At 38.1% G+C, this 27,083-nt stretch overlaps 1 protein-coding gene and 1 pseudogene across 1 annotated transcript in view; one reads left to right on the top strand and one right to left on the bottom strand.

The window, feature by feature from the left end:
- The window catches only part of SLC9C1 (solute carrier family 9 member C1), a 97,402-nt gene extending 72,877 nt beyond the window's left edge, over nucleotides 1-24,525 (bottom strand). The window contains exons 1-7 of the mRNA XM_059686169.1: nucleotides 24,064-24,525; nucleotides 19,887-20,082; nucleotides 18,680-18,780; nucleotides 12,455-12,583; nucleotides 7,027-7,192; nucleotides 3,212-3,337; nucleotides 1,792-1,953 (exon numbers count right to left, since the gene is read on the bottom strand). Coding sequence (XP_059542152.1) covers nucleotides 1,792-1,953; nucleotides 3,212-3,337; nucleotides 7,027-7,192; nucleotides 12,455-12,583; nucleotides 18,680-18,780; nucleotides 19,887-20,037 — 835 coding nt within the window. The 5' untranslated portion in view covers nucleotides 20,038-20,082; nucleotides 24,064-24,525. The remainder of the gene's footprint in view (nucleotides 1-1,791; nucleotides 1,954-3,211; nucleotides 3,338-7,026; nucleotides 7,193-12,454; nucleotides 12,584-18,679; nucleotides 18,781-19,886; nucleotides 20,083-24,063) is intronic.
- Nucleotides 13,480-15,003, top strand: LOC132231850 (Y-box-binding protein 1-like; annotated as a pseudogene).
- Nucleotides 24,526-27,083: the final 2,558 nt, after the last annotated feature.

Below are 27,083 nucleotides of genomic sequence, written 5' to 3'. Positions count from 1 at the left end.
AAAATAACACATTAGTCATTTTTGAATCCTGACAAAAGAGGGATCTGTGGACATAGGTGCTTTAAGGCTCTCAAGTCTTGAACTAGTCATTGTAACTTATTATGCAATAGTAAAATTTGGAAAATATTTATGATGGCTACCTTGAAGATACTAAAAATACAAACATTACACCAGGACAGAGTGAAAGTCCTTTTACATTAGATTTATATTCACTCTATCTTGTTTTCATACATTTTTTTCCTAGAATTGCTCTTTCTAAAATGTTTAGTGAGAGACATTTTGACTCAATGTTTATTATTTCCTGGGGGTATAACCCTTAATATTGAGGTTATGCTTGCTTACTAAATGGTGTTAGAGGAAATTATATTTGCTGGGATATATTTTTGCAAGAAATTAGGTATATAAAATTTAAGTAGTATATGATAAAGGACTTGTACAGATTGATCATATTCTCATAATTAATTTATTAACTTGATCCTATAACATCAATAGATTATAATTGGCTTTAATTCACTGAGCAATTGGGAAAACTCAAAATCCTACATTCTGCCTTTCTTTCCTCAGACATGAAAATAATAAATCCTGTTACATTAGCACTTCTAAAGTTTTTTCCTGTCTTAATTAATTCAGATTTTATACTCTCAGTAAACTTTTATAGTTTTCTGTTTAGGTCTAAATTTCTTGTAAGTTTATTCCTTGATATTCTATAAATATTTTTCCAATGTAAAGAGAATCAAATTTTCATTATATTTTCTAACTAGTTACTGCTGACTTATAAGGACAGTACTGATTTTTTATATTAACATCATACTACCTTTTAAAAAAGATCATTGGCTTATTTTCTTTAAATTCCTATATAATCTAAAATGCTGCAACTACTATAACCATTTCTCTTTCAAAATATGTATAAATTATATTCTTTTTATTTTATTAGCTAGAGCTTCCAGAATAACTTTTTATCTTGGATATGAGAATAGGCAACACTTTTATTCTTAAATGCAATGGAAGTACATAGTATATTAAATTGTTGCCTAAGTATTGTCACATATGCCAACTTCAAATCATTTGTAGGGCCATCTGAAGAACTGGGTTGAACATGATTCTGAGGCTGTATCAGCAAATAGTGATATAGCTAATTACCCATACCTGCCATACTTCTATGAGAAGAAAGTGGTGATAAATGGATTAATAATAAATTTTATAATATGTAGCCTTACTTGATCTTTTTGATCTTTGAGATACCAAGAAAAGTATATTTAATGTCAGGCAGTTAGAATGATTAAGATCTTCCTTTTGTAGTTAGTATTTAATTGCATTGTGGATTTAGAATTTTATTGAAATGTTCTGTAGTCTAGTTTATTTCTGTAAATGATCTACAGGTATATGTAAAGGATATGCATTATGTTTTAGAAAGGAAAACTCTACGTATCTTATGAACCCCACATTTAAGTTTTTATTTAAAATTTTTTATAGCATACTAATTTTTTTCCAATTGGCTATGAAATTATCTGGGAAAGTCACGTTAGAATATCTCACTGTAATTAGGAGTTTTGTCAAATTCTCCTGCTTAATAATGGTATTACCTTTATATATTTTGGCATATTGTTTTCTGTTGTATAGATACTAACATTTTTATCTCTTTTGATAGATTATTTTAACAAAAAGATTCCTTCTAGATAAGTTAAATTGTTTTAAACTAACTTTTACTTGGCATGCCTATTATGAATTTTTGATATCTTTATTTTTAATTTTTCTGTGTGATTTAATTTTAGGGATAGGTTTCTCACTTACAAATAAAAAAGATGAGGTACAGATTTGAAAAGTTGAGACTTATATGGTTGATATCATCACCAAAAACAGTAGACATCCACAATTGAACCAGTTTTGCACTTAGAATTCCAAACAAGAAACTTGATAGATAATATGACAATATTGGACTCACGATGCTACGTGCTGCAAGAAAGGGGAGAAAATTAAAAAAATAGTTAATAGAACTTACTTAATTTTGTGTGATGATATGACTGAATTAGCTTTTCTTTTTGTCATTATCTTTAAAATAGCTCATTCATATCATGTAGGGTGTTTTCATATTTCTGCTCTCAAATTCTGAAAGTCACACAAGTTTACAAAAGTCAGTCAGTTTAGTGTAAGAACTTCTTTCAGTCTCCATTAAGCAATAAACATTTATTCAGTGCCAAACAGTACAATAAATTTTGGAGATGTGGTAATGTACAAGAGGTAGAAAGTCACTAAATTCATGCCATTTATATTCTAGATCCAACATAAGACACTGAGGAAATGCAGAATGAATTTCCTCCATTGTCCTCGCCTGCCAACTTATTGGTTCCTTACTGTTGGACATTTAATGTTTTCCAGTTTCCCCCTCATACATAATGCTGCAGTGCATATTTCTGTACATAATTTAGTTTTACTTTTCGGATTACTTCCTTAGGCCCCAGAAGTGCAGTTATGCACTAGTGGATAGTTACATCTTTAATATTGCTATGCTTTGCCAAAGGACTTTGTATGGTCATTATGATGCCCTCCCCTGAAAATTAGGAAGCCTAAGACTTTGACCTCCCTATCCCCTGGGGGAGGGGGGGTGTTTATTTCTATTTTGACTCATCATGCTTTATGTATTCATAATCAATGCCTAAAACTCAGAATTGAAGACTATTTTTCCCCAAGAAGGCCCATTTAGGGGACCATCATCCTCTCATGTCTTCTTCAAGGGGTCCAGTCCACATGGTGGACAATTATCCTACTTGGTCAAATGAAGCGCTCACCTTTAGTTTTTCTCTGTATCCAATTAGTTTACCCAGGCCTTGGCAGCTTGGAATATCTGTGGTGAACCTAAAACTCCAATTTAGCACAAGAAGGTACACACACTCCAAGATGCTAAGTGAAATAAGCCAGTCAGAAAAAGACAAGTATCATATAATATCACTTATATGTGGAATCTAATGAACAAAATAAACTGACAGAGACATGGAAGCATGCAGCAGACTGACAATTCTCAGAGGAAAGGGGTGAGGGGCAGGAAGAGATTAACCAAAGAATTTATATGCATAATCCATGGACATAGATAATAGTGCAGTGAAGGCCTGGGGGTGGGGGGTAGAGAGAAGGGATGAGGGGGTCAATGAGAGAACAAAAAGGGACATCTGTAATACTTACAACAATAAAGATAAATTAAAAAATAGGTCTTTACCTAAGGAATGGTTCATACTTTTCTGGTCGGTGTTAAAATCCATGATACTAGTAAACATATTATAAGACATTATAGAGGTTATCAGACTTTCTCCATTAATTAAATTGATGAGGCCTCTAGAAAGACCTATGGAAGGAAAAAATATTTTAGGTGAAAAAACAAAATTTTAGCAAGTAGAAAAATATTCTTAGCTATGGATATATATCGCATACTTTTCTGCATACTTAAACTTTAGTCATGTTTGAAAACTCTCTTCAAGAAAATGCAATGATATGTTAACTGTAAGTTAAGTCTAGACCATCACAAGTAACAAATTAACTGTGCTTGATTATGGTTGATGTAATTGAGATAATCAACCAAAGCTCTCATTCCTTCTTTCAAAGTAGATGGAAATATGAAATTTATTATTTTTTTTAATTCAGTGATTTGGCCTATATAAATACTTACATCACGTATTTATGGCAACATAAAAAAACAATGACAAGATAAAGTAAATTCATAAACCAAGACTTTATAACACTGTACCTAGTGAAGAGTTAAGGCAATTGCCCAGATACTCTCACTTTAACACAAATTGTCTGATTTTCCTATACATCCTTTTTAGTGGTTTTAGAAATCAAACTCCATGAATGGAGAGCACCTTGATATTATCTATTTTGATCCAAATTTTCCTTCATTTATTATTATATTCTAAGTTTAGATAGCCATTAATTATCATTTTGCTGTGCTATTAAATGTGTCTATGGTGACAAAACTATTACTTGGGGCAACTTTGATGATTTTCCAAATTCCCACAGGAAGGAAACATTACATGGTAAAAGCCCTTCCTGTAGACCAACCACTCTATAGCTGTGATCACAACCTAATACAGTAAGTATGTTGTTGGAAGAGAATAAAAGCAAGGTAGTCTGTTCTTGTGGAAGCTCAATTGCTTTGATGGTTCACTTCTTCACCTACCCCTGCATTGACACCCTTTGCTGTAAGATTTTGCAGTTTCTCTCTTATAATAGACTGAAGAGATCCAGTCTGTTCGGTCATGTAATGATACAAGCAGAGGCTTGAGAAATATTTCTGCTTCCTCTCTTTTGGACTCCGTCACCTTCATGGCAGCATTTCCTGGCTACCCTACTAGGGGGATGTGAGAAATACTTGGAGGAAATGCAGATCACTTAGTGTCCAGATGACCCTCCAGCTGACAGCAGATTTATTATGAGCCTAGCTAAGATCAGCAGAGCCCAGCCCATATAATCAGAACTGCCAGACTCATGAGAAATAATACATACTTATTGTTTTAAGCCACGCTGTTTTGGAGTTGTTTATTACTCAGAAAAACCTTATAGTCTTGTATAATTATTTTATTTTATAGTTTTGAGCCTCTGTGAATCCCATAGGGCCATATTGCTTCTGCTGCAACATGGATGGACCTTGAGAACATTATGCAAAGTGAAATAAGTCAGACAGAAAAAGCTAAGAACTGTATGATTTCACTCATATCCTATAAAATAAAAGCCTAATATGCTAATCCAGTTGTCTGGTCGTCTGTTTAACCAATCAAAGTGTAATATGCTAATGATATGCTAAGGCCACTCAACTGCTCGCCATGACGTGCACTGACCACCAGGGGCCAGATAGTCGACTGATCAACCAGTCGCTATGACATGCACTGACCACCAGGAGGCAGACAGTTGACCAGTCAACCACTTGCTATGACATGCACTGACCACCAAGGGGCAGACACTCTGACTGGTAGGTTAGCTTGCTGCTGGGGTCCAGCCGATTGGGATCGGGACTGAGCGAGATGGGCCAAACATGCCCTAGAACCCTCCCACAGTTTCCCCCTGGCTGGCCAACCTCCTGTGTCCCTCCCTGGCCCTGATCATGCACCGGTAGGGTCCCTTGACCTGGCCTGCACCCTCTCGCAATCTGGGACCCCTCAGAGAATGTCCGAGAGCTGGTTTCTGCCTGATCCACTCAACACAGGAGCTGCCCCTCTGGTGGTCAGTGTGCTCCCACAGGGGGAGTGCCGCTCAGCCACAAGCCAGGTCTAAGCCAGCAGTCGGACATCCCCTGAGGACTCCCAGACTGTGAGAGGGAGAAGGCCTGGCTGAGGGACCATGCCAGCCACCCTCCCCCCCTCCCCTGAGTGCACGAATGTCATGCAGGTTACTAGTGTGGAATATAAAACTGAAACTTATGAATACAAATAGCAGTGTTATGGTTGGCAGAGGGAGGAGGGTGGGGGGAGAAAGGGGTCCTAATATGAGGAAACAGGTGATTTGACTTTGGGTGGTGGGCACATGGCCCTATACTATACAGATTTTGTAAATTAGTAATCCATACATGAAACCTATATGTCCATGATGACTAATGTCACCCCAATAAAATTTAATTTAAAAAAATAAAATAGAACTATAACAAAATGTGAATATTTGGAAATAAATAATAGACTTGGGGGCATAAGAGGAGTCAACAGACCAGAAAAAGCTCAAGGCAATGTGAATGTACTCATGTGCTCTACTCATAAACCTGGACAGATTTTCTTTTTTTAAAGAATAAAATTTAAAAATGTAAAAGTCTTGCTTTTAAAACTCAGGCAAAAATATTTTCAAGAGAAAAATTATTTATTTTATAAGAGGTATAATGTGAGGAGAAAAACAAAGTTCCAATAGTAATGGCAAGATGGCTAAAATTTACAAAAATGACCCTGCAAATTAACCCAAAGAAATATTTTAAATCCAACAATGGCAAGCCAGGAAACTAGTGGAATACTAACTAGATTATCAGAAGACAAAGTTAAGGGAAGTATGGAATGCTCTCACGTAGAAAAGAACTGCCCCCAAATCTTTTGAGTAGAAAGGGGCTGGCACTGACAGAGTCACATAGAGGCAAGGATAGTTTATAATGCTGGCACTTCCTTAGAGTCTACCTCACACTCTTAATCTCCTTGTTTTGAAGACTTGGCTTCCTTTTATTCATATAGATACACTTGAAGTGTCTCCCCTACTCTATTTCTCCCTGCCTCAGATAGCTCTTTCCCCTTTAACTGGCCAAAAAATAAAAGAATAAGTGTGTGTGTGTGTGTGTGTGTGTGTGTGTGTGCGCGCGCGTGCGCGCATGTGTACAACATATGTGTCTGCATGCACACATGCATGTGTGTGCCACATAAAAATTCTTTTTTAAAACAAGTGCTCTAATTCTCATTATTAAAAAGTGGTGGGGGAAAAACAAATTAGGTTTTTGTTATTCTTGAATAAGGCTCTCAAATTTTCAATGGGTTATATTGATTTGGTATTTTACTTTTAAATATATATGTGTTCTCCAAAATAGTATACACTAAAATACTCTATAATTAGTGATTTTGTTGTTTTGTACTTCTTAGGCTTTTGGTTCAAATGATGACATTGACTCAAAAGGCATTTTTTTTTTTGTAATTGGCATTATCTTAATGACAGTGTTTTCAAAGGAAAAAAGGTGTTGGGCAATACAAATGTCACCAAAATATATGTGCAATATTGTAAAGCCCCCAGAACTGTTCTGTTGGTACAAGGTAGAAGCATGTACAAAGTCAAGGATTCCAAATAATCCCCTGATCTAGTCCATAACTGAATATAAGACTTTAAACCATATGTAATAAGTAAGCCCGTCACTTGCATTTTATTCTGTTCTAAGCATCATCATCCAAATTTCTACGCTCAGTCCCAATGCCCCAGTGACACACTTCACATCATAAAAAGCAGTGAACAGATCTTTAAAATAGACAACTTAAATATATAATATGATATTTTAAATATAGGAAAGGAGAAAAATAAACCTACCAAGATCTCTTATAGCAGCTGCAGTCAGCATGGGATCTGAACTCATAAGGATAGATGCAAATAACAACCATGGGGTGGTTCTCAAACGTAATTTATTCACAGATGTCAGATACCAAAGAATTAAGGTATAATTGATACAACATCCAGGAATTGTAATTAAAATGATCTGCAAATAAATTTTACATATAGAAAAATTAGATTGACTTTTACAAAGCAGACCTGTAGGATTATTAAAGATGTACAATCACACGCAACTCACCAACAGAAAATTTAAGTTATCTTATTTAACAACTATGTGCTTACAACTCTGGAAATAAAAGGCATATATTGCAATGAGATTCTTAGGACCTAAGAAATACTGTATTATAATTTAAAAAGAAACTTAATTTTCTTGATAAAGCTATTAAACATAGCTATGCATGTGTGAGGTATATACAAACATACCCTAAATACATGCATACATATGCATGCATACACATTTGACTATGCATAAAAATTGAAACATAGTCTATAACATAAAAAATGAGCACAAGTTAAAAAAAGGTGTCAAAAAAGAAAAAGAGAGAGAAAATATGATAACAGAAAAAAATGTAGAGAAATAGCAGAGGTCTATAGACTATAGAAAATTTGGAAAGAAAAATTCTGTTATTATAGGGCTGAAAAACCTACCTACCTTCTGACTTCCCACCATCATCTTTTACTTTCCTATATTCTACCTGTGATGTCTACTTATCAACTTTATTCCCAAATGGACTTGGGAAAATGTGATTGTCCTGAAATTATGTATAAGAATTTAGAACTGCACCCCATGTTCATTGAAGTATTATTTACAATACCCAAGACATGGAAGCAGCTTTAAATGTCCATCAATGGATGAATGTGAATGAGTAAAGAAAATATGATATATATATATATCACAATGAAGTATTATTTAGCCTTAACAAAAAGAAGGAAATCTTGCCATTTGTGACAATATGGACAGACCTTTAGGACGTTATGCTAAGTAAAATAAGTCAAACAAAGAAACACAAATACCATATGAACTCACTCATATGTGGACTCTAAAAGAAAAAAACAACAACTCATGGATATAGAGAACAGATGGATGGTTGTCAGAGGCTGAGGGAGGGGGGTTGATGAAATGGGTGAAGTGTTCAAAAAGTACAAACTTCCAATTATAAAATAAATAAATCATGGGGATGCAATATACAGTGTGGTGGCTATAGTTAATACTGCCACATCGCATATTTATATGCTAATTAGACTTATTTTGATATGAAATCATTATGTTATATACCTGAAACTAATATAATGTTACATACATGTCAATTATTGCACTTAAAAATAATAAAATAAAAGAGCAATTATAATGATTTCATAATAATGTTGTGAAATGCTCTTACTGCCTTCTGATTACTTAGCTCTCTCACTTGTACAGAGACACTCATACAGAATTAATTGGGAAGTGAGCATCGAACTATAGCACAGGAGGCGGGTGCAGGTGCTAGTGCTGAGTGATTTGGGTTAAGTCAGTTGATCATACATCTTTAACCCAATTTTAGAAGTGGCAGAACCATAATAGACTGTTTATGTGGCACTACTGAGAGGAGTCTTCTTTGGATAAAGCTTGATGATAGCATCAGGATAGTGAGAGAAAATAAAGGCCCTGTAGAACAGTTACTTCTAGGGTGGGTAAGTTCTCATTTCCTGGGTTTTAGTGGCCAGAATTGTTATATTACTAACTCCTGTTTGGAGGAATACATTAAAATAGGCTCTGAGACAAGAGGACTGAGGCCCAAATCCTTGTCCTTCCACATAGCTGTTGTTGATACCTCAATAAATCACACGGCATGTTGTTTGCTAAAGGGGCAGCAGCAATTCTGCTTCCTGAAGCCATACCCTTGGGTGGTTATCTCTCACTCTGACTTTGTGTCAGTCGTGTGATTCATTTTGGCTAAAAGGAGTAAGAGCACACATGATGCAAGGAGAAACTTGAAAAGCACTAGCAAATTCCAGCTGTCCCTCTCCTGTTGATTGATGTCTGAGACTCTGCACCCACTGTGAAGAATCTATAATAATAAAAATGTAATACGCCAATTAGACTGGACAGCCAAACAACCTTCTGGGCATCATTCTGGACATCCTTCCAAATGAAGCCGTGGAGGTGGAGGTGGAGGCAGAGGCAGAGGCAGTTAGGGGTGATCAGGCAGGCAGGCGAGCAGTTAGGGGTAATCAGGTAGGCAGGCAGAATGGTTAGGTGTGATCAGGCAGGCAGGTGAGTGGTTAGAGGTGATAAGGCAAGCAGGCGAGTGGTTAGAGGTGATAAGGCAGGCAGGTGAGTGGTTAGGAGCAATCAGGCAGGCAGGCAGAGAGGTTAGGGGCGATCAGGCAAGCAGGAAGGCAAGTGATTAGGGGCAATAAGGCAGGCAGGTGAGTGGTTAGTGGCAATCAGGCAGGCAGGTAGAGGGGTTAGGGGCAATCAGGCAGGCAGGCAAGTGGTTAGGGGCTATAAGCCAGGCAGGTGAGTGGTTAGGAGCAATCAGGCAGGCAAGCAAGCAGTTAGGGGCAATCCGGCAGGCAGGCAGAATGATTAGAAGTGATCAGGCAGGCAGGCAAGTGGTTAGGGGCCAGTGGTCCCAGATTGTGAGAGGGATGTCTGATTGCCAGTTTAGGCCCGATTGGACATCCTCCAAGGGGTCCTGGATTAGGAGAGGGTGCAGGCTCAGCTGTGGGTACCCCACCACCTGTGCATGAATTTTGTGCCCCGGGCCTCTAGTCCTGAAATAACCTCCTAGATCAGTGATGACGAACCTTTTGAGCTCGGCAGGTCAGCATTTTGAAAAACCCTAACTTTGGTGCCATGTCACATATAGAAATTTTCTGATATTTTCAACCACAGTAAAACAAAGATTTATATTTTTGATATTTATTTTATATATTTAAATGCCATTTGACAAAGAAAAATCAACCAAAAAAATGAGTTCTCGTGTCACCTCTGACAAGCGTGTCATAGGTTCGCCATCACTGTCCTAGATGATGAGATAATGTGTGGCAGTGACTCCTATTGCCTAAATCCAACACTACTAGTACCAACCAACAGACACATGAGCAGGGCCCTTCAGCCATCTATTTCATCCTCCTGACTCAGCTGACCTCCAGAGTTGAACAGACTCAGGAGACAGATAGGCAGAAATCACCAGACCAAACTACTTTTATATCTCTACTAGAGGCCAGTGCATGGATTCATGCACTGGTGGGGGGAATGGCCTGTGGGGATCGCTTGTTGTGGGAGTGCCTCTCATCTGGTCAGCCAAGCGGCTGTGGACCCGCCCTCTGAGCAGCTGCTCCCGCTGTGGGAGAACAGCTCATCCTAGTCAGCCAAGGAGTACTCCCACTGTGGGAGTGCACTGACCACCAGGGAGCAGCTCCTGCATTGAGCGTCTGCCCCCTGGTGGTCAGTACACATCACAGTGACTGGTTGACCGGTCATTCAGGTCATTCCCTGGTTCGGTTGCTGGGCATATATATATATATTAGAGGCCCGTTGCAGGAAGATTCCTGCAAGAATAAGGCTTCCAGCAGCTGGAGCAAAGCAGAGAGGGGAGCGAAACCTGCTGAGGCGGGCTTCGCTCCCACTCCGAGCCGCTGTGGCTGGGTTTCCCCTCCCGCTCCCAGCCACTCCCAGGCGCTTCCCCTTCCCCTCCAAGCCACTGCCCTTCCAGCTCGCAGCCGCTGTGGCTGGGCTTGCCCTCCCACCTCCTGCCTCCCACCTCTGCAGCCTTGGCTCCAATTCTGTCCTTGAGGCCTCTACTTAGCTCCCTTCTGTACCGCTTGGCCTCCATGTTGTCCTCAGTCTTCCCTCGCAACTGGTATATGCAAATTAACCACCGTCTTTTAGCTTCTATAATTGAAACATTGTATCTTTTGGAGCTGTTGTTTCAGGAGCTCAGAGCTGGGTGGCAGCAGGCAGGAAACCTTGGCTTTCTCTGTCACTGGAGCAAGAAAGCCTCATGTTCGCTTAAGCTGCCTGGCTGCCGGCCACCATCTTGGCTGGCAGTTAATTTGCATATCTCGCTGATTAGCCAATGGGAAGGGTAGCGAAGTTACGACTAATTACCATGTTTCTCTATTATTAGATAGTATATATATATATATATATATATATATATATATATATATATATATTAGAGGCCCAGTGCATGAAATTTGTGCACTCGGGGCGGGGGGGTCCCTCAGTCAAGCCTGAGCTTTCTTGCAGTCTGGGAGCCCTCAGGGGATGTTTGACTGACATCTTTAGTGTGGCCACGGAGACGGGAGGGGTTCCCACCACCGCTGCTGCGTTCACCAGCCATGAGGCTGGCTTCTGGCTGAGTGGTTCTCCCCCTGTGGGAGCACAGTGACCACCAGGGGGTAGCTCCTGCATTGAGCGTCTACCCCCTGGTGGTCAGTACACGTCATACCACCTGTCATTCTGCCGTTTGGTTGATTTGCATGTTAGCCTTTTATTATATCAGAAGATATTCTTTTTAATTTCATTTTTTTGGGTCATTTGTATAACCTCCATTTTTCTAGATGCTTTCAAGTATACATTGTTTTAATAGTTTTGTTTCTAATATAGGTTAGGTAATGGCCTTATATTTACAAAATTGTTTTTTTACTTTTATTGATTTTTTACAGAGAGGAAGGGATAGGGATAGAGAGTTAGAAACATCGATGAGAGAGAAACATCAATCAGCTGCCTCCTGCACACCTCCTACTGGGGATGTGCCCGCAACCAAGGTACATGCCCTTGACCGGAATCAAACCTGGGACCTTTCAGTCTGCAGGCCGACGCTCCATTCACTGAGCCAAACTGGTTAGGGCCAAAATTGTTTTTGTTAATTTGAAAGAAATGCACCTCTCCTTAAGATCTGTGGTGTTTTACCTCAAGGTCTTTTCTTGATGAGTTCAAAATCTCACATAATTAGAAAAAAATCACAACAGTTTATAAATTAGAGTCATAGTTGTTTCTGTAAATATTCTTCTTTGTCTTTTTCTTCTCCATGTGGGTGTGGGAAGTTTTAGAAGGAGAGTATTTAAAACATCACTTTTATTAATAAATTTCTTTTATTAGACCTAATAGATTTCACAATAGCTCTCTTATAGCATGACAGAGTTAAAATCATAACTGGTGTTAAGTTCTATCACTCATATTTTCAGGATTATTTTTTCTTCCATAATTTTTTTCCTGAGTCTTCAGTAGACTAGCCATTTGTCAAGATATAGCATAGTCACTAAAATATAAAGTTTATTTTACTTCTTTTACACCTTGCACTTTTCCCCTTTCTTCTTTGTTTCCTAATTTTGAGGAAAATTTTTAAAAATCTAAATATAGATAAAATGTGGTGGCTCATTAGTGAATGATATTATTGGAAAAGAATACTTTTACCTGCCAAAATAATTTCTGGAACATGTAAACATCCATGTCAAATGCAGCATTAAAGATAATTACTGGTGTAAATAAATAATAAAATAATTGTGAATCCATCCATTGTATGGCATGAGCATATCTTAGGACCTAATAATATAAAAATATGTCATTTTCTTATTTATCTATCCTTCTATTAGCATAGACTACATGTTAGATACTCTTATCTCCAACAAAAGAGGAAAACATACATCATTATGTAATAAGTGCTAATGTCTTAACTCTGTCAGATTTTTATAATTTTCCATCAGATTATTATCAATTACAGTGGAAAGTTACTGCACATACCTATGTACATTTTATTTTTTTAACTAGGAAGTACATTACATGGCCACTAGAAATATCTAGGAGATTTTCAGGCATACAAGAGGAAAGAAGACATTTCAGACAGATGGATTATCATACATAAAACCCACAAAGGAGTAAGCAATCATATCAAATTCTAGAAACTGCAAATAACTAGCCATGGCTTAAACAGAAAGTTGTGTGTGAAAGAATAGCAGTGTGTGGGAAGTTAATGCAGCTCATGAAATAACTAATTTGTGTTGTTTATCACAAAATATTTAGTTGATATTTATGAATTTTGTTCTGAGCATCCATTCCACATCCATCCCATAAGGAAATACTGAGCACCTACTGAGTTGGGTGAGATCTATGCATGTGGGAGCTGATTCTCGTTGTTTCTTGTGCTTCTCGGGTCTTATGAGTGGAGGCATTGGTTGCTTTTCATCCAGACTATCTTTTCCAGAATGGTTGAGTGAATAAAAAGTTTGGAAGATAGAGCAAAGTTTCTCTCCAGAGCAAGGGCCAGATTTACTATATTGTTCAGTGCACTAAAGATAATGACTCTTTAGGACAGGTGAGCTAACTGTGCATCATAAACTATTCAAGTTCTCGAAGCACAGGTTTCTTCTCCTGTAATTCAACCCATTGTGTGTGCAGGTTTCGTCTGGCCCTCTTCATTCTCTCTCTGGGAGCTGGGACTCATGGAACAGGCACAAGAAAATGATGACATTCTGGCTTCTGCAGTTGCCCTGAGTGATAGAGTTCTTTTTAGCTGGTCCAGGAGTCGTATGTTTTTTTACCAGGATCATGAAACGGTGGCAGGCTAACGTATTAGCTTGCAAGAAGAGTAAAGAATTATTGTCAAATAGTAAAGTTTATAGAAGTACTTAAGATTGAGTTTGATCAGTAGTGGGGATGGAGAATGGACCGGAGAGCCCCGTGCAGTCCTGCTAGCTTAGTTACCATCACATCAGTAGAAGAGCAGCAGCTGCCCAGCTATACAGCTGGCCCAGTTCACCATCACAGCAACCAAGAGCAGAGGAGTCGGGACCCAGCAGCCGCCCACTGCCCCCACCCCCTCAGCACTGCTGACACCAAGTCTGACACCACAGGGCAGTGGGGCAGGGAGCCCTGACCTGCACAGCCTCACATCAGTGGTGCCTGCGGGTGGGGACAAGAAAGTCTTCACAGGGAAGATTTGGGAACAGTGAAATGGTTCAATGTAAAAAATGAATATGGTTTCATCAACAGGAATGACCTCAAGGAAGACGAATTTGTACATCAGACTGCCATAAAGAAGAATAACCCCAGGAAGTACCTTTGCAGTATAGGAGATGGAAAGACTGTGGAGTATGATGTTGTTGAAGGAGAAAAGATACAGGGCGGCAAATGCTATAGGCGCTGGTGGAAGAGTTCCAGTGCAAGGCCGTAAATATGCAGCAGACTGGAACCATTACAGATGCTACCCATGTGGCAGGGGTCCTCCACATAATTACCAGCAGAATTACCAGAAAAGTAAGAGTGGGGAAAAGAATGAGGGATGAGCCAAGCTGGCGAGGCTCAGTGGTTGAGCATCAACCTATGAACCAGGAGGTCACGGTTCAATTCCTGGTCGGGCATATGCCTGGGTTTCCGGCTCCATCCCCAGTGTGGGGCATGTAGGAGTCAGCTAATCAATGATTCTCTCCCATCATTGACGTTTCTCTCTCTCCTTTTTCTCTGAAATCAATAAAAAAATATTTTTAAAAAAAGAATGAGGGATGAGAGAGTGATCCTGAAGGCCAGGCCCAACAGTGCCCGCCCTCCCACTGGCCAGGGTTCCCACCTTACTCCCTGAGGAGACTCTATGGGTGTTGACTACAGTATTCCAACCCTCCTGTGCAGTGAGAAGTGACGGAGGGTGCTGATAACCAGGGTGTAGGGGAACAAGATAGACCAATGAGACAGAATATGTATTGGGGCTATAGACCATGATTCCACAGGGACCCTCCTCACCAAAGACAGCCAAGAGAGGACGGTGATGAAGAAGATAAGGAAAATCAAGGAGATGAGACCCAAGGTCAACAGCCACCTGAATGCCTCAATGTCGGTACTGACACAACTTCAATTACTGATACAGAGGCACAGAAAACCCTAAACTACAAGATGGCAAAGAGACAAAAGCAGCTGATCCACCAGCTGAGAATTTGTCCCCTCTGGAGGCTGAGCAGGACCAGACTGAGTAAATGCAGGCTTATCATCTCTTCCAGACTATTTTTTTCCATAATATTTGATTGAAATATTATAAGGTTTAGTCATCCAACAAGAAGAAATGAATATGAAATTCCAGCAGTAAGAAATGAACAAAAGGTTGGAGCTGAAGACCTTAAGTGATTGCCTTTTGCCATTGAACAGATAACTAGAACTATTGCATTATCTATGCAGCATGGGGTTTTTATTATTTTTTTCCTAAAGATGTCTCTTTTTGATGATGACAACATGTGATTTTTGTTGTTGTTGTTTTTAAGCCTGTTTTTCCTCTTTAAATGTTTTAAAATTGTTTCATATCTGGTCAGGTTGAGTTTTAAGAACCTCATTTTTAATTTGTAATAAAGGTTTACAACTTGATCTTTTCAAAAAGTCAACAAACTTCCATAAAGGTCATAAATAATTGCACTTAAAATTGCTTTTGTATCAAAATTATATGGTTATAAAACCTATTCATGACAAATAAAGTAGTGATCTTCTTTTGTTCTTCCATGAATATATGTTTTCCATAATTTTTTATTTTACATCGCTGGTTAAATTTGTTTGGGAAAGTCAATCATTTTCACACACATTCTCATTCATATTCTGACTGACTAAAGTAGGTGTTGGCAAAATATTGTCCCTAAGTCAAAATTTCTCAATGCCTGTTTTGTAAATAAAATCTTATAGGAACACAGTCATGCCAATTCACTTATACATTGTCTCCTGGGAGTATAGCTGCCTTTGAACTACAATGAAAGATTTGAGTAGTTGTGACAGAGATTATATGGCCTGCATAATCTAAAATATTTACTATAGAAGAAATGAAATTGTAATTATTCGCAGATGACATGATATTGTACATAGAAAACCCTAAAGACTCCATCAAAAAACTAATAAACTTAATAAATAAATTTGGCAATGTAGCAGGATACAAAGTTAACACCCAGAAGTCTATGGCATTTTTATACACCAACAATGAACTCATAGAAACAGGAACTAAAAACACAATTCCATTTACCATTGCAACAAAAAATTTAAGATACCTAGGAATAAATTTAACCAAGGAGGTAAAGGACCTGTACTCAGAAAACTATAGGACGCTGAAAAAAAGAGATAGAGGAAGACATAAACAAATGGAAGAATATACCATGTTCATGGATTGATAGAATTAAAATGTTCATACTACCCAAAGCAATCTATAAATTCAATGCAATCTCCATTAAAATACCAATGGCATACTTCAAAGACCTAGAACAAACTCTCCAAAAATTCATCTGGAATAAAAAAAGATCCCAAATAGCTGCAGCAATCTTGAGAAAGAAGAACAAAGTTGGAGGGATCAAAATACCAGATATCAAGCTATACTGAAAAGCCACTGTTCTCAAAACTGCCTGGTACTGGCACAAGAACAGACACAGAGTCCAATGGAACTGAACAGAGAATCCAGAAATCGACCCAAGCCATTATGCTCAATTAATATTTGACAAAGGAGGCAAGAGCATACAATGAAGTCAAGACAGTCTCTTCAATAATGGTGTTGGGAAAATTGGACAGATACATGCAAAAAAAATGAAACTAGATCACCAACTTGCACCATACGCAAAAATAAACTCAAAATGGACAGAGGACTTAAACATAAGATGGGAAACCATAATAATCTTAGAAGAAGCCATAGTCAGCAAAATAGCAGACATTTGTCATAGCAATATATTTACCAACACAACTCCTAAGGCAATGGAATCTAAGGAGAAAATAAACAAATGGGCCTACATCAAAATAAAAAGCTTCTGCACAGCAAAAGAAACCATCAACAAAACAACAAGAAAGCCTACCGCATGGGAGAACATATTTGGCAATGTTATCTCTGATAAGCATTTAATCTCTAAAATTTATAGGGAACTCATACAACTTAACAAAAGAAAGATAAACAACCCAATAAAAAAATGGGCAAAGGACCTAAATAGACACTTTTTCCAAAGAGGACATACAGAAGACCAAGAGACATATGAAAACATACTCAAAGTCACTAATAATCCGAGAGATGCAAATCAATACAACAATGAGATACCACCTCACACCTGCCAGAATGGCTATCATCAACAAATCAACAAACGACAAGTGCTGGAGAGGATGCAGAGAAAAAGGAACCCTCTTGCACTGCTGGTGGAAATGCAGACTGGTGTAGCCACTGTGGAAAACAGTATGGTGTTTCCTCAAAAAACTAAAAATGGAACTTCCATTTGACCCAGTGATCCTACTTCTAGGAATATATCTGAAGAAAACAGAAACACCAGTCAGAAAGGATATATGCACCCTTATGTTCATAGCAGCACAATTTACAATAGCTAAGATTTGGAAACAGCCTAAATGCCCATCAGCAGATGAGTGGATTAAAAAACTGGTACATCGGTGCTGTAAGAAAGAAGGAATTCTTACTATTTGCCACAGCATGGATGGAACTGAAGAGCATTATGCTAAGTGAAATAAGCCAGTCAGAGAAAGGTAAATATCACATGATCTCACTCATTTTTGGATTATATGAACATCATAAACTGATAAGCAAAAATAGATACAGAGACAAAGAAGCATCAAACAGACTTTCAAACTATAGCCGAAAGGCAGGGGAGAGTTGGGGGTGGGGTATAAGAGATCAATTGAAAGACTTGTATGCTTGCATATATGCATAACCAATGGACACAGACACTAGAGGGGTGAGGGCATGTGCTGGGGTTAGGGGAGGCCGCGAGGAGGTCAATGGGGATAAAAGGAGACATATGTACTACTATTTGTAATACTTTAAACAATAAAAAAATGAAATAAATGAAAAAGCTCAAAAAATAAAATATTTACTATATATATTTTTACAGAAAAAGATTGCCACCAACCCTTGGGTTAGATGACTAGTGTGTTAATAATGCATTCTATATCCTTTTTTAAAAAATATATATATTTCTTTATTGATTTCAGAGAGGAAGGAAGAGGGCGCGCGAGAGAGAAGCATCAATGATGAGAGAGAATCATTGATCAGCTGCCTCCTGCACTCCCCACACTGGGGATCGAGCCCGCAACCCAGGCATGTGCCCTTGGCCAGAATCGAACCTGGGACTCTTCAGTCTGCAGACTGACGCTCTATCCACTGAGCCAAACTGGCTAGGGCAACATTCTATATCCTTTACAGTAAGTATATTCTCTCTCCTCTGACTCCAGCTCTTCCCAACTATGTGGTAATACTAGAGTTGTCTGGACTGTATCTATGGTTTGCCTTGCTCCTCACTTCAAATGTCAGATACAAGGTTCTGTGTATATTTCTTGATACATTCCAAGCCAGGCACACTTAGAGACTAGCCTCTATTCTAATGGAAATGCGATTGAAACATTCCTAATTGAGGCAATACATTGGTTTGTTTTTTGTCAGAATTCTATTGCTATGAGAGTTCTATAACAGCAGCTCTAAGTCACTCTAGGCTTCTATCTTGTTAACCAATTCTCGTCTAAGCTTTGCTTTTTCACACCCAGTTTCTTTTCCTACACATCTGATGTTATCCACATCCTAAACATCTATCAAATGGCAGAACAATGAAGAGACAAGTATTTTAATAATCCTCTTAAGCCATCTTTGTATTTATATGAATCTTAGGTATAGTAAAAAATACTCGTATTTACTATACACACCTGGTCAGATGCAAAACTGAGTATTTCAAAACTGCATCCGATTAAAAATAGTATCACAGGGAGAGGAATTATAAAATCTTTCAAGTGTAGGTTCAAAATTGCTGCAAAAAAGTAATTATTAAAAAGCAGTAAAATATTACATTTTAAAAACTTTAATTTAATATGATTTCTTAACACTGAGGACAATGAAATATTGATCCACTACTCACTTCCTATATTCCTGTATTTGAAACCCTCCTTCACACTTAAGCACATAGAATCAATATAATTACTAATCCATTCCCGCTTGACCTGTTCTATGAAGTATATCATTTCTTTAGAATCATTGGTTCTTGGGTTACTACTAAAATATCTATAGCAGTTTCTCCACATGCTACAAATCAGGTAGCTTCTTTGGCAATCCTGCAATAAGGTTAATAAAAACTAAACTTGAGTGAAATCTGACTGATTCCTAAATAATAATGAGGAACTAACCATAATAATTATGCTGGTGAGAAAAAAAAAACTAGCTACTTATTACTAGTTAGCTACTACATAATAGAAAGCACGAATATTTAACTTTGTTAATCATTATTATAAAGTGCAATAAGCAATATTACAGTATTTTCTTCAGTTTAATGTCTTCTGCTTCTTTTAAATACAATTCTTACATCAAAGCATGTAGAAAGGTGCATCCTTTTGATATCTACAGTGTTCTTTTCTTGTCATAAGAGATAGGAATAATTTATCATTTGCACAAAACCAATGGGACACCATACCCAGTGGTTAAAAAGTAACTGAACAATTCAGACTGATCACTTTGAAATTCTTTGTCCAAGTAAAGAAAACAGTGGAACAGCTAATTTTAAAATATGAATGAAACTATAGTTTATGATAACACAGATTAAAAAATCCCCCAACCCTTGATTTTCTACTTATCTGTTTCAATTCTCTCCATCACTTAAATCTACTCAGAACCTAGTAAACTAAGAAAGTATGAATATTTTTTTTAACACAATAGAGATGAAGAATAAAGATTAGATGTTACAGGTTTCTTCTCAGGGGTAGGTTTTTATTGGATTCATTTAATTGAAAATCAGGGAACAAATGTATGAATTTAGGACCAAAATTCTGATTTCCTACTGCTGCTACTTTTAAAAAAATTCTATACGGTGGCATTTACAAATCCATCCATAGAATAAACTAAAATAAAGAGAGTTCCACCTACCTCCAATTGTGCAGATCAAAGCCAATATTAGAATGATTTCAGGGAGGTCCTGAGGATAAGTACTGAACTTATTCTTGACAAATTCTACCCAAGTGCCACCAAATCCTTTGTTATGGAAAGTGTAATTAGTAGTACTGACGTTCATGTTCATCCTGTTGGTTCTCACAGACCATCTGTATCCAACTCTTACGACGCTCTGCAAAACTCACACAGTATCATAGGAAAGTAAGACTTGCCTTCTTGCTTTTCTTTCATGATAATAATTTAAAAACAACCATTATTTCTCCTTGATCCTAGTGATATCTTAGGGTCTGCCAAAATTAGGGATGCCTCCCATTCCCATCATGCTTTAAATTTAACTGAGATAAAAAAGGTACAAACCCAAGTGGTAGAGATTAGCCAGTGTCACCCCATGCTCACTCAGCGTTATTCACCTGGCATCTATCCAACTCTGACAAGATTTTTCACCTAACTTGCGGCCAGGACCACAAGTTGGTGCATATCACTTAGCTCTGGGGATGGACAACTGAGGGGCTTGTCCTCAGCTTCCCTAAGCCTCTGGAAGTATGTTCATGGTAGCTATTCCAAAGTGGGTAGCAGGATGGGAGAAGGATCTCTTTTGTTTTTCTATTCAGACAGAAATTAATAGATTATGTTGATACTCAATCATAGTCTTATATTTACCATTTGGAACACTAATGGGTCAAGTTTCCTCCAAATTTTATATATCCATACAGCAATCAAGCAAAATAAAAATATTGAAACCAAAAGGATTTAAAACAGGGGGGTTGTTAGATGTTCTGTCTCATTGTTACTTCTTAGATGAGGAACAACAAGGGTTATTTTGTGCCTTGGTTTGAAGGAATAGATAGTAGCTGCAGTCTGCAATCCCACCTGCTTCTGTGCTTCTGTGGTAAGGAAAGTTTTACATCGGTGCTCTCAAACTTCCTGAGGGATATTCTTCCAATTCTTTCTCTCCTAACAGTGGCTTAACATTTTCTACTGTCCGCTATTAGCATCTGATCTGGCTGCTTTGAAAAGTAATCAATTAGTTTTACTAAACTTCTCTTTTTTCAGTTTCAACTATATATATATATATATATATATATATATATATATATATATATATATATATATATTACTAGTACATTCTCTTTTCTGATCAAAATCAATATTCTAAAGAGAAAATTAAATGAATATGTGCTTATTATAAAAACTTTTGACATAATTATATAAACAAACATTTCAAAAACAGAAAACCATCCAGTTATGGCATCTAGTGGCTCTTATACGTTTTATTTACATAGTTGGGTTCATCCTTATATAATCATACTTTATGCTCTTTTCCACTTGGTATCCTATCAGCTGCCTCAAAGAGCCTTGTAAAGAGCATTAACCAAGTTTGTAGCATCTTGACACCAATATAAAAGTGCCTACTCTGGTCAGACGGCCTGCATGCAAAGGCCTGATGAGTTGCTGCTTACAGGGTGAAAGAATGAGCAACTTACTTCAATGCTGTTGGCCTCAGTTTTCCAACCTGTATAGCTTCTAGTCTGTGTCTTCTATTTCTCTTCCTAGATTTATTATTTTTTATTTGGAATCGCCTGGGGAGCTATAATAAAAGTGGTGCTTGGGTCTTATCCCTAGGGATTCCTATTGCAATCAGTCTTGAATTTCAGTCTGTGCTCCCCAGGCAATTTTAATAGATAGTCAAGGTTAAGGACCACTGTGATTCACCCAATGAAAAGGCAACACTGCTTAGTTTTTCAATGTTCCTGAGTCAGTTTTTCTGAGAAAGGGTATCAATGACTTTTAGTCGAAGATGATTGGAAACACATCTGTCATTGACAAGTTTGGGTTATTTATTTATTTAGTCTCAGTGAGGGAGAATGTTCACCCTGGGGAACTGCGGGCTATTTCAGTGAAAGGATGTAGGAAAGAACTTATTGTGGATATGGGCCATGTCTGGGTAATTTTGAAGAGGGTTTAAGGAAGTGAGGGGTTACAATAGGTGGGTTTTGTCAGAAAGTAAGGACAATTCTGTGATTGGGCATCTCAAGAAATCTTATCTAGAAGGAGCTGTAATGGGTACAGATGCAGCAGTCATTCATTTTAGCAGGGGCTGAGAATGTTTGATAATTGTATGGGTTTCACAGTGACTTTGTTTTGTCTCACTTTATTACGGTCTCAGAATGACCTCATCGGATGTTGATATTCTTTGAGATTGTTTATGTCCAACTGGAGAGCGACAGGGACTAGCTGTAAGCATCTGACTGACTTGTAGTAACTCTGAATGAGACCTAATTCCACTAGCAAGCATCACACTGGTTTACTGCTGTCAGCAGCTGATTTTTGTTTGTTTGATTGATTTTTGTTTTACCTGAAAAGAATCTAAGTTTTTTATCCTCACTTTAACATGTCAAGAGCTGGTGGTAGAACAAGCTCAGCTATCCCTCTAAGAGAGAGATTCTTAACCTTGGCTACACATTGGAGTCACTTAGAGAGCTGTAAAACTATAGGTGCCTGGGTGGCATCCCTGGAAGTCAACTTAATTGGTCTGAGCATTGTGAACTTTTAATGTTTCCCAGTGATATAAGGAGCAGCCATTATTTAGAAGCACTGCTCTAGGAGAAGCCCATGCCATTGTGATATTTGCTCTTGTTTAGCTAACAGTACACTATTTAGGACACTTATTAACTTTTCCACTGTTACTCCAGGACTAAACATCCTGGGCCTGAACAAAAAGAAAAAGCATTTTCTGCATGCTTTCAGAATTTAATACAGTAGTTAAGAAGACTATTGTTTCCTAAACTAAAAGTGGGGATCCACATTCCCATAAGCACTTTCTCATTTCTAAATTTTTTATTTGAGAACTTTAATAAGAGTTTACACAGTCAATCCTAATAAGTCATTTTTAGAAACGAATAAAACTACTCAACTCTTTTCTGTAAATATGTGGCAAATACTCAGTTTGGCTACTTCAACCTCTACTTCAAATTCTTCTAACAAATCTTTTCCCCAAGAAATGATCTCACCATAAATTAGCATGTAAATGCTAATGTTACTCTAGTAATTTAAAAGACTGATTTTCCATGTAATTAAAACTTCTTCAGCCTAAATTGATTTTTGGCAACTTTGGATAAGTTTATGAAACTCTATCTCATTAAAAAAAATACTGATTTGTCTTGAAATTACCATGTAGGTTTTCAATAAATTAGATAATGGCTAAATTCTCTTTGTGTGGAGTTAATTAATGACTGTCCTCTCAGAAATGGCATGTAGATTTGTCCTCAACAGTCAGTCTTTTGAAATTCTTTCTCATGGAGTAGAAGTGATACTAATTCACCCTGTCTCTGAAAATGGGAGTTCTTTTTTTCCTTTAAAAAAAATGTTTTTAGCCCTGACTGGTTTGGCTCAGTGGATAGAGCGTCAGCCTGTGGACTCAAGGGTCCCAGGTTCGATTCCAGTCAAGGACATGTACCTTGGTTGCGGGCACATCCCCAGTGGGGAGTGTGCAGGAGGCGGCTGATTGATGTTTCTAACTCACTATCCCTCTCCCTTCCTCTCTGTAAAAAAACAATAAAATATATTTTTAAAATGTTTTTATTGATTTTAGAGAGGAAGGGAGAGGGAGAGAGAGAAACATCCATGGCAGCCGTGGGCAAACTACCGCCCGCGGGCCGGATCCGGCCGCTCGGCTGTTCTATCCGGCCGGCAGAGCCGAAAGAGCGGAGGGTTCTCTTGCTCTCCCCTCCGCACCTTCACCAGCAGCAGTGTTAACATGGCAACGAGGGGAAAAACATCCGCAGCTCCTTCTTCTGAGTCCAGTTTAAGAACCCATTGTGGCCCTCCAGTCAAAAAGTTTGCCCACCCCTGATCCATGGGCTCCTTCCTGCATGCCGCCTCCTGGAGTTGGGGCCCGAAACCATGAATCCAACAATGACCTCTTGGTGAATGGAATAAAGCTCAACCAAGTGAACCACACAGGCCAGAGCTCTTTCTTCCTCTTAATCAGTACATTTTGCGGGATTAAGGTGACAAAGTATCCTACCCAAACATCCCAGTAATCTTCACCAGCTGCCAAGCTCTTGCTTAATGGTTTAGGGCAGATAAACTGGGATTAGCTTATCTTCTCAGTAAACTCTCCTACCACAGAACACAGCAGCGTCTTACTCACAGACTCTGAAGGTGGCCGGTCTGTTGCCTTGCTAATTCGGCTTCACTCATTCCTCCCTCAGCTCCAGCTCAGTTCCCGGCACCTGAGGAGATTCACCGCAGCCTCAGTGTGCTTTCCTCCCAGTTCCTCGTTAAAGAGGGAAGGAACACGAGCCACGTGAATAATTAGGAAAGTTGATAGAGGAAGTTACTGGAGCATGGGGCAGGGGGTAAGGGACAGACATTCCAACTGAGAGACTGGTTGATCTTTGGGGAAGTGCTTGATCAGCTGCCAAGGGAAAGGTGGGAACTCCAAGCGTTAAGAGATGGCTGAGTCCGTAGCTGGAATACATTTGTCCATCTCAGAGGGAGGCTGAAAAAGAAGTACCAGAGTGGAAGGGCAACTTCCAGAAGGGGAAGCTAGGGATGACTCACCATTCAAAGCTTCAGAAGGAATATCCTATGGTATGTAAATGAGAGTAGAGGTTAGCTATTTCGTTCACCCCAAAGCAGTCACAACCAACTGCACAACCTCGCTGACAGTTATTTGCCCCAAGCCCCGCCCCCTGCTCTGCACTCATTGGCTTTGAGTTTATAACCCCAGATTTGATTGGATGATGAAATAGAGTCCTCAAAGGTGTTAGTGTTAGTCTCCGCGTACAGCTAAGGCCTTTGAATATTTAAAGTGTGTTGCTATATTTCTTAAATAAGCAACAGTGTAAATGGGCCTCCAGAAATTTTATCGCTGTGTTAATTTAAAGCTTTGGTATAGTGAATTTCTAACAAAAATCCCATGGACACAGTTTTCCCAGAATTCTAGTAGCAGTGATTTTTCTGAATAAGAAGACAGGATGGTAGAGATTTTGAAATGTGAAAATGCAGGTTACCATTAGGGAAAAAAACAACACTATTCTGGGCATGTAGGAAATGTCTGGGTCATTTATTGGGGAAATTTTTTTAGTAATAATGATATACTCATTTCTTTTGTATGTAAAGCATAATATGTAAAGGGGTTTTTTTAATTGAAATGACTAATATTATCAGAGAGCCAAATTACGTATTCCCACACTCATCATAAAATATTATGGGAATTTTTTTAAAGGTATTAATACAACATGGGAAATTTTTTTTGTATTGATTTTGAAATCTAGATACTTCTTTGGCTTGTGTGAGACCTTTTTATAATTTTACTCACACAAAGCCTTTGTGAAGCTATTTCGATGCTTATGAGGGGAAAATGTGCAGAGAAGAGAGGTCAAAGAATGGGAAAGTGGAAGGTGAACCCACCAAAGAAGTAAATGCTAAAGAATTGCTGATTAAATCATCTTCTTGGCTCACAAAGAAGCATTCAAAGCCTTCATATGTGGCCTTCTGGTGGCCACAAAGCATTAGATTTTGTTGAAGGAAACTCTCTTCACAATGTTAACAATGTAAATCCATGTGGGGAGTGGTCAGTCAAGGAAACTAGGAAAGATTTTTAAAACTGATAGAGTACACATGTTTCAATGAAATAAAAGTTGAAATTGCTTATGAGTAACTCATTAGATGAAAATAGAAGGATCACATGCAAGATCTTTTGTTAGATCTAGAGTTAGATTAGCAACGAAACAGTCACTATATACACCTGTGAGAAAGACATAAATTTTGGAGGCACACCAACATGTAGTCCCTAACATGTATCATTTCATTTCAGCCTGAAGGTGTCCTTTTAGTATTTTTGTAAGGCATATCTGCTATTAGCACATTCCATCAGGTTTTTTTTTTGGTTTTGTTTTTTTTTAACCTGGGAATGCTTAATTTTTCCTTCATTTTTGGTGAATAGTTTCACCAAATATGAAATCCTTTGTTGATTTATTTTCTATTAGCACTTTCAATACGCCTTCTTACCTCCAAAGTTTCTGGTGAAAAACCAGCATTAATGTTACTAAAAATCTTTTGTGCATATGAGTTGCTCTCTCTTGATGTTTTCAAGATTCTTTCTTCGTCTTTTACAGCTAAATTATGATGTGTCTATCTGTGGAACTCTATGTTTATTCTACATAGTTTGCTGATCTTTTCGGATACATAGGCTAGTATTTTTCATCAAACATGGGAAGTTTTCAGCCATCATTTCTCCAAATATTTCTACCCCCCTGTCTGCCTCCCCTCTTCTGGGACTCTCATTATGAGTATGGTGGTATATGGATAGTGTCCCACAGGTCTCTGAGGTTCTGCTCATTCTTCTTCAATGTTTTTGCTGTTGTTCCTCAAACTGGATAATCTCAATTGATCTATTTTCAAATTTACTGATTTGATTTCCTGCCTGCTCAAATTTTCGCTGAGCCCCTCTAGTACACATTTTTTTTAAAACATTATTGTACCTTTCGAGTCCAGAATTTTTTTACATATATTTTTTGTTGCTTTCAGAGAGGAAAGGAATCAAACTGTGACCTCCTGGTTCATAGGTCGATGCTCAACTACTGAGACACACTGGCCAGGCTAGTCCAGGATTTTTTTTTAAAAATATATTTTATTGATTTTTTTACAGAGAGGAAGGGAGAGAGATAGAGAGTTAGAAACATCGATGAGAGAGAAACATCGATCAGCTCCTCCTGCACACCTCCTACTGGGGATGTGCCTGCAACCAGGGTACATGCCCTTGGCCGGAATCGAACCTGGGACCTTTCAGTCCACAGGCCGATGCTCTATCCACTGAGCCAAACCGGTTAGGGCTAGTCCAGGATTTTTATTCATTCCTTTTTATGGTTTCTATTTCTTTATTGATATTTTATATTTGATGAGACATTATTTTTACACTTTCCTTTAATTCTTTAGACAAAATTTCCTTTAGAACACTGTGCTGGAATCCAAGTCATTTATTAAAGTTATAATGCTGTGTTTACATCTTTATTACTCACAAAAAAAGAATCAAAGACTGAGTCTTGACCCCAATAGACTCTTTTGTTTCCCAACCTAATGGCAGTGCTACTCACTGATTAGGCACCTAATCCCAACACCTCTTTATTCACAATGCACCTTCCTCTCTCTCAGGAATGGCTCCCA

The sequence above is a fragment of the Myotis daubentonii genome, chromosome 3, assembly GCF_963259705.1.
Source record: "Myotis daubentonii chromosome 3, mMyoDau2.1, whole genome shotgun sequence".
Classification (NCBI taxonomy): domain Eukaryota; kingdom Metazoa; phylum Chordata; class Mammalia; order Chiroptera; family Vespertilionidae; genus Myotis; species Myotis daubentonii.
Note: the sequence above shows the minus strand (reverse complement) of the source record. Positions and strands in the feature narration are given on the sequence as shown.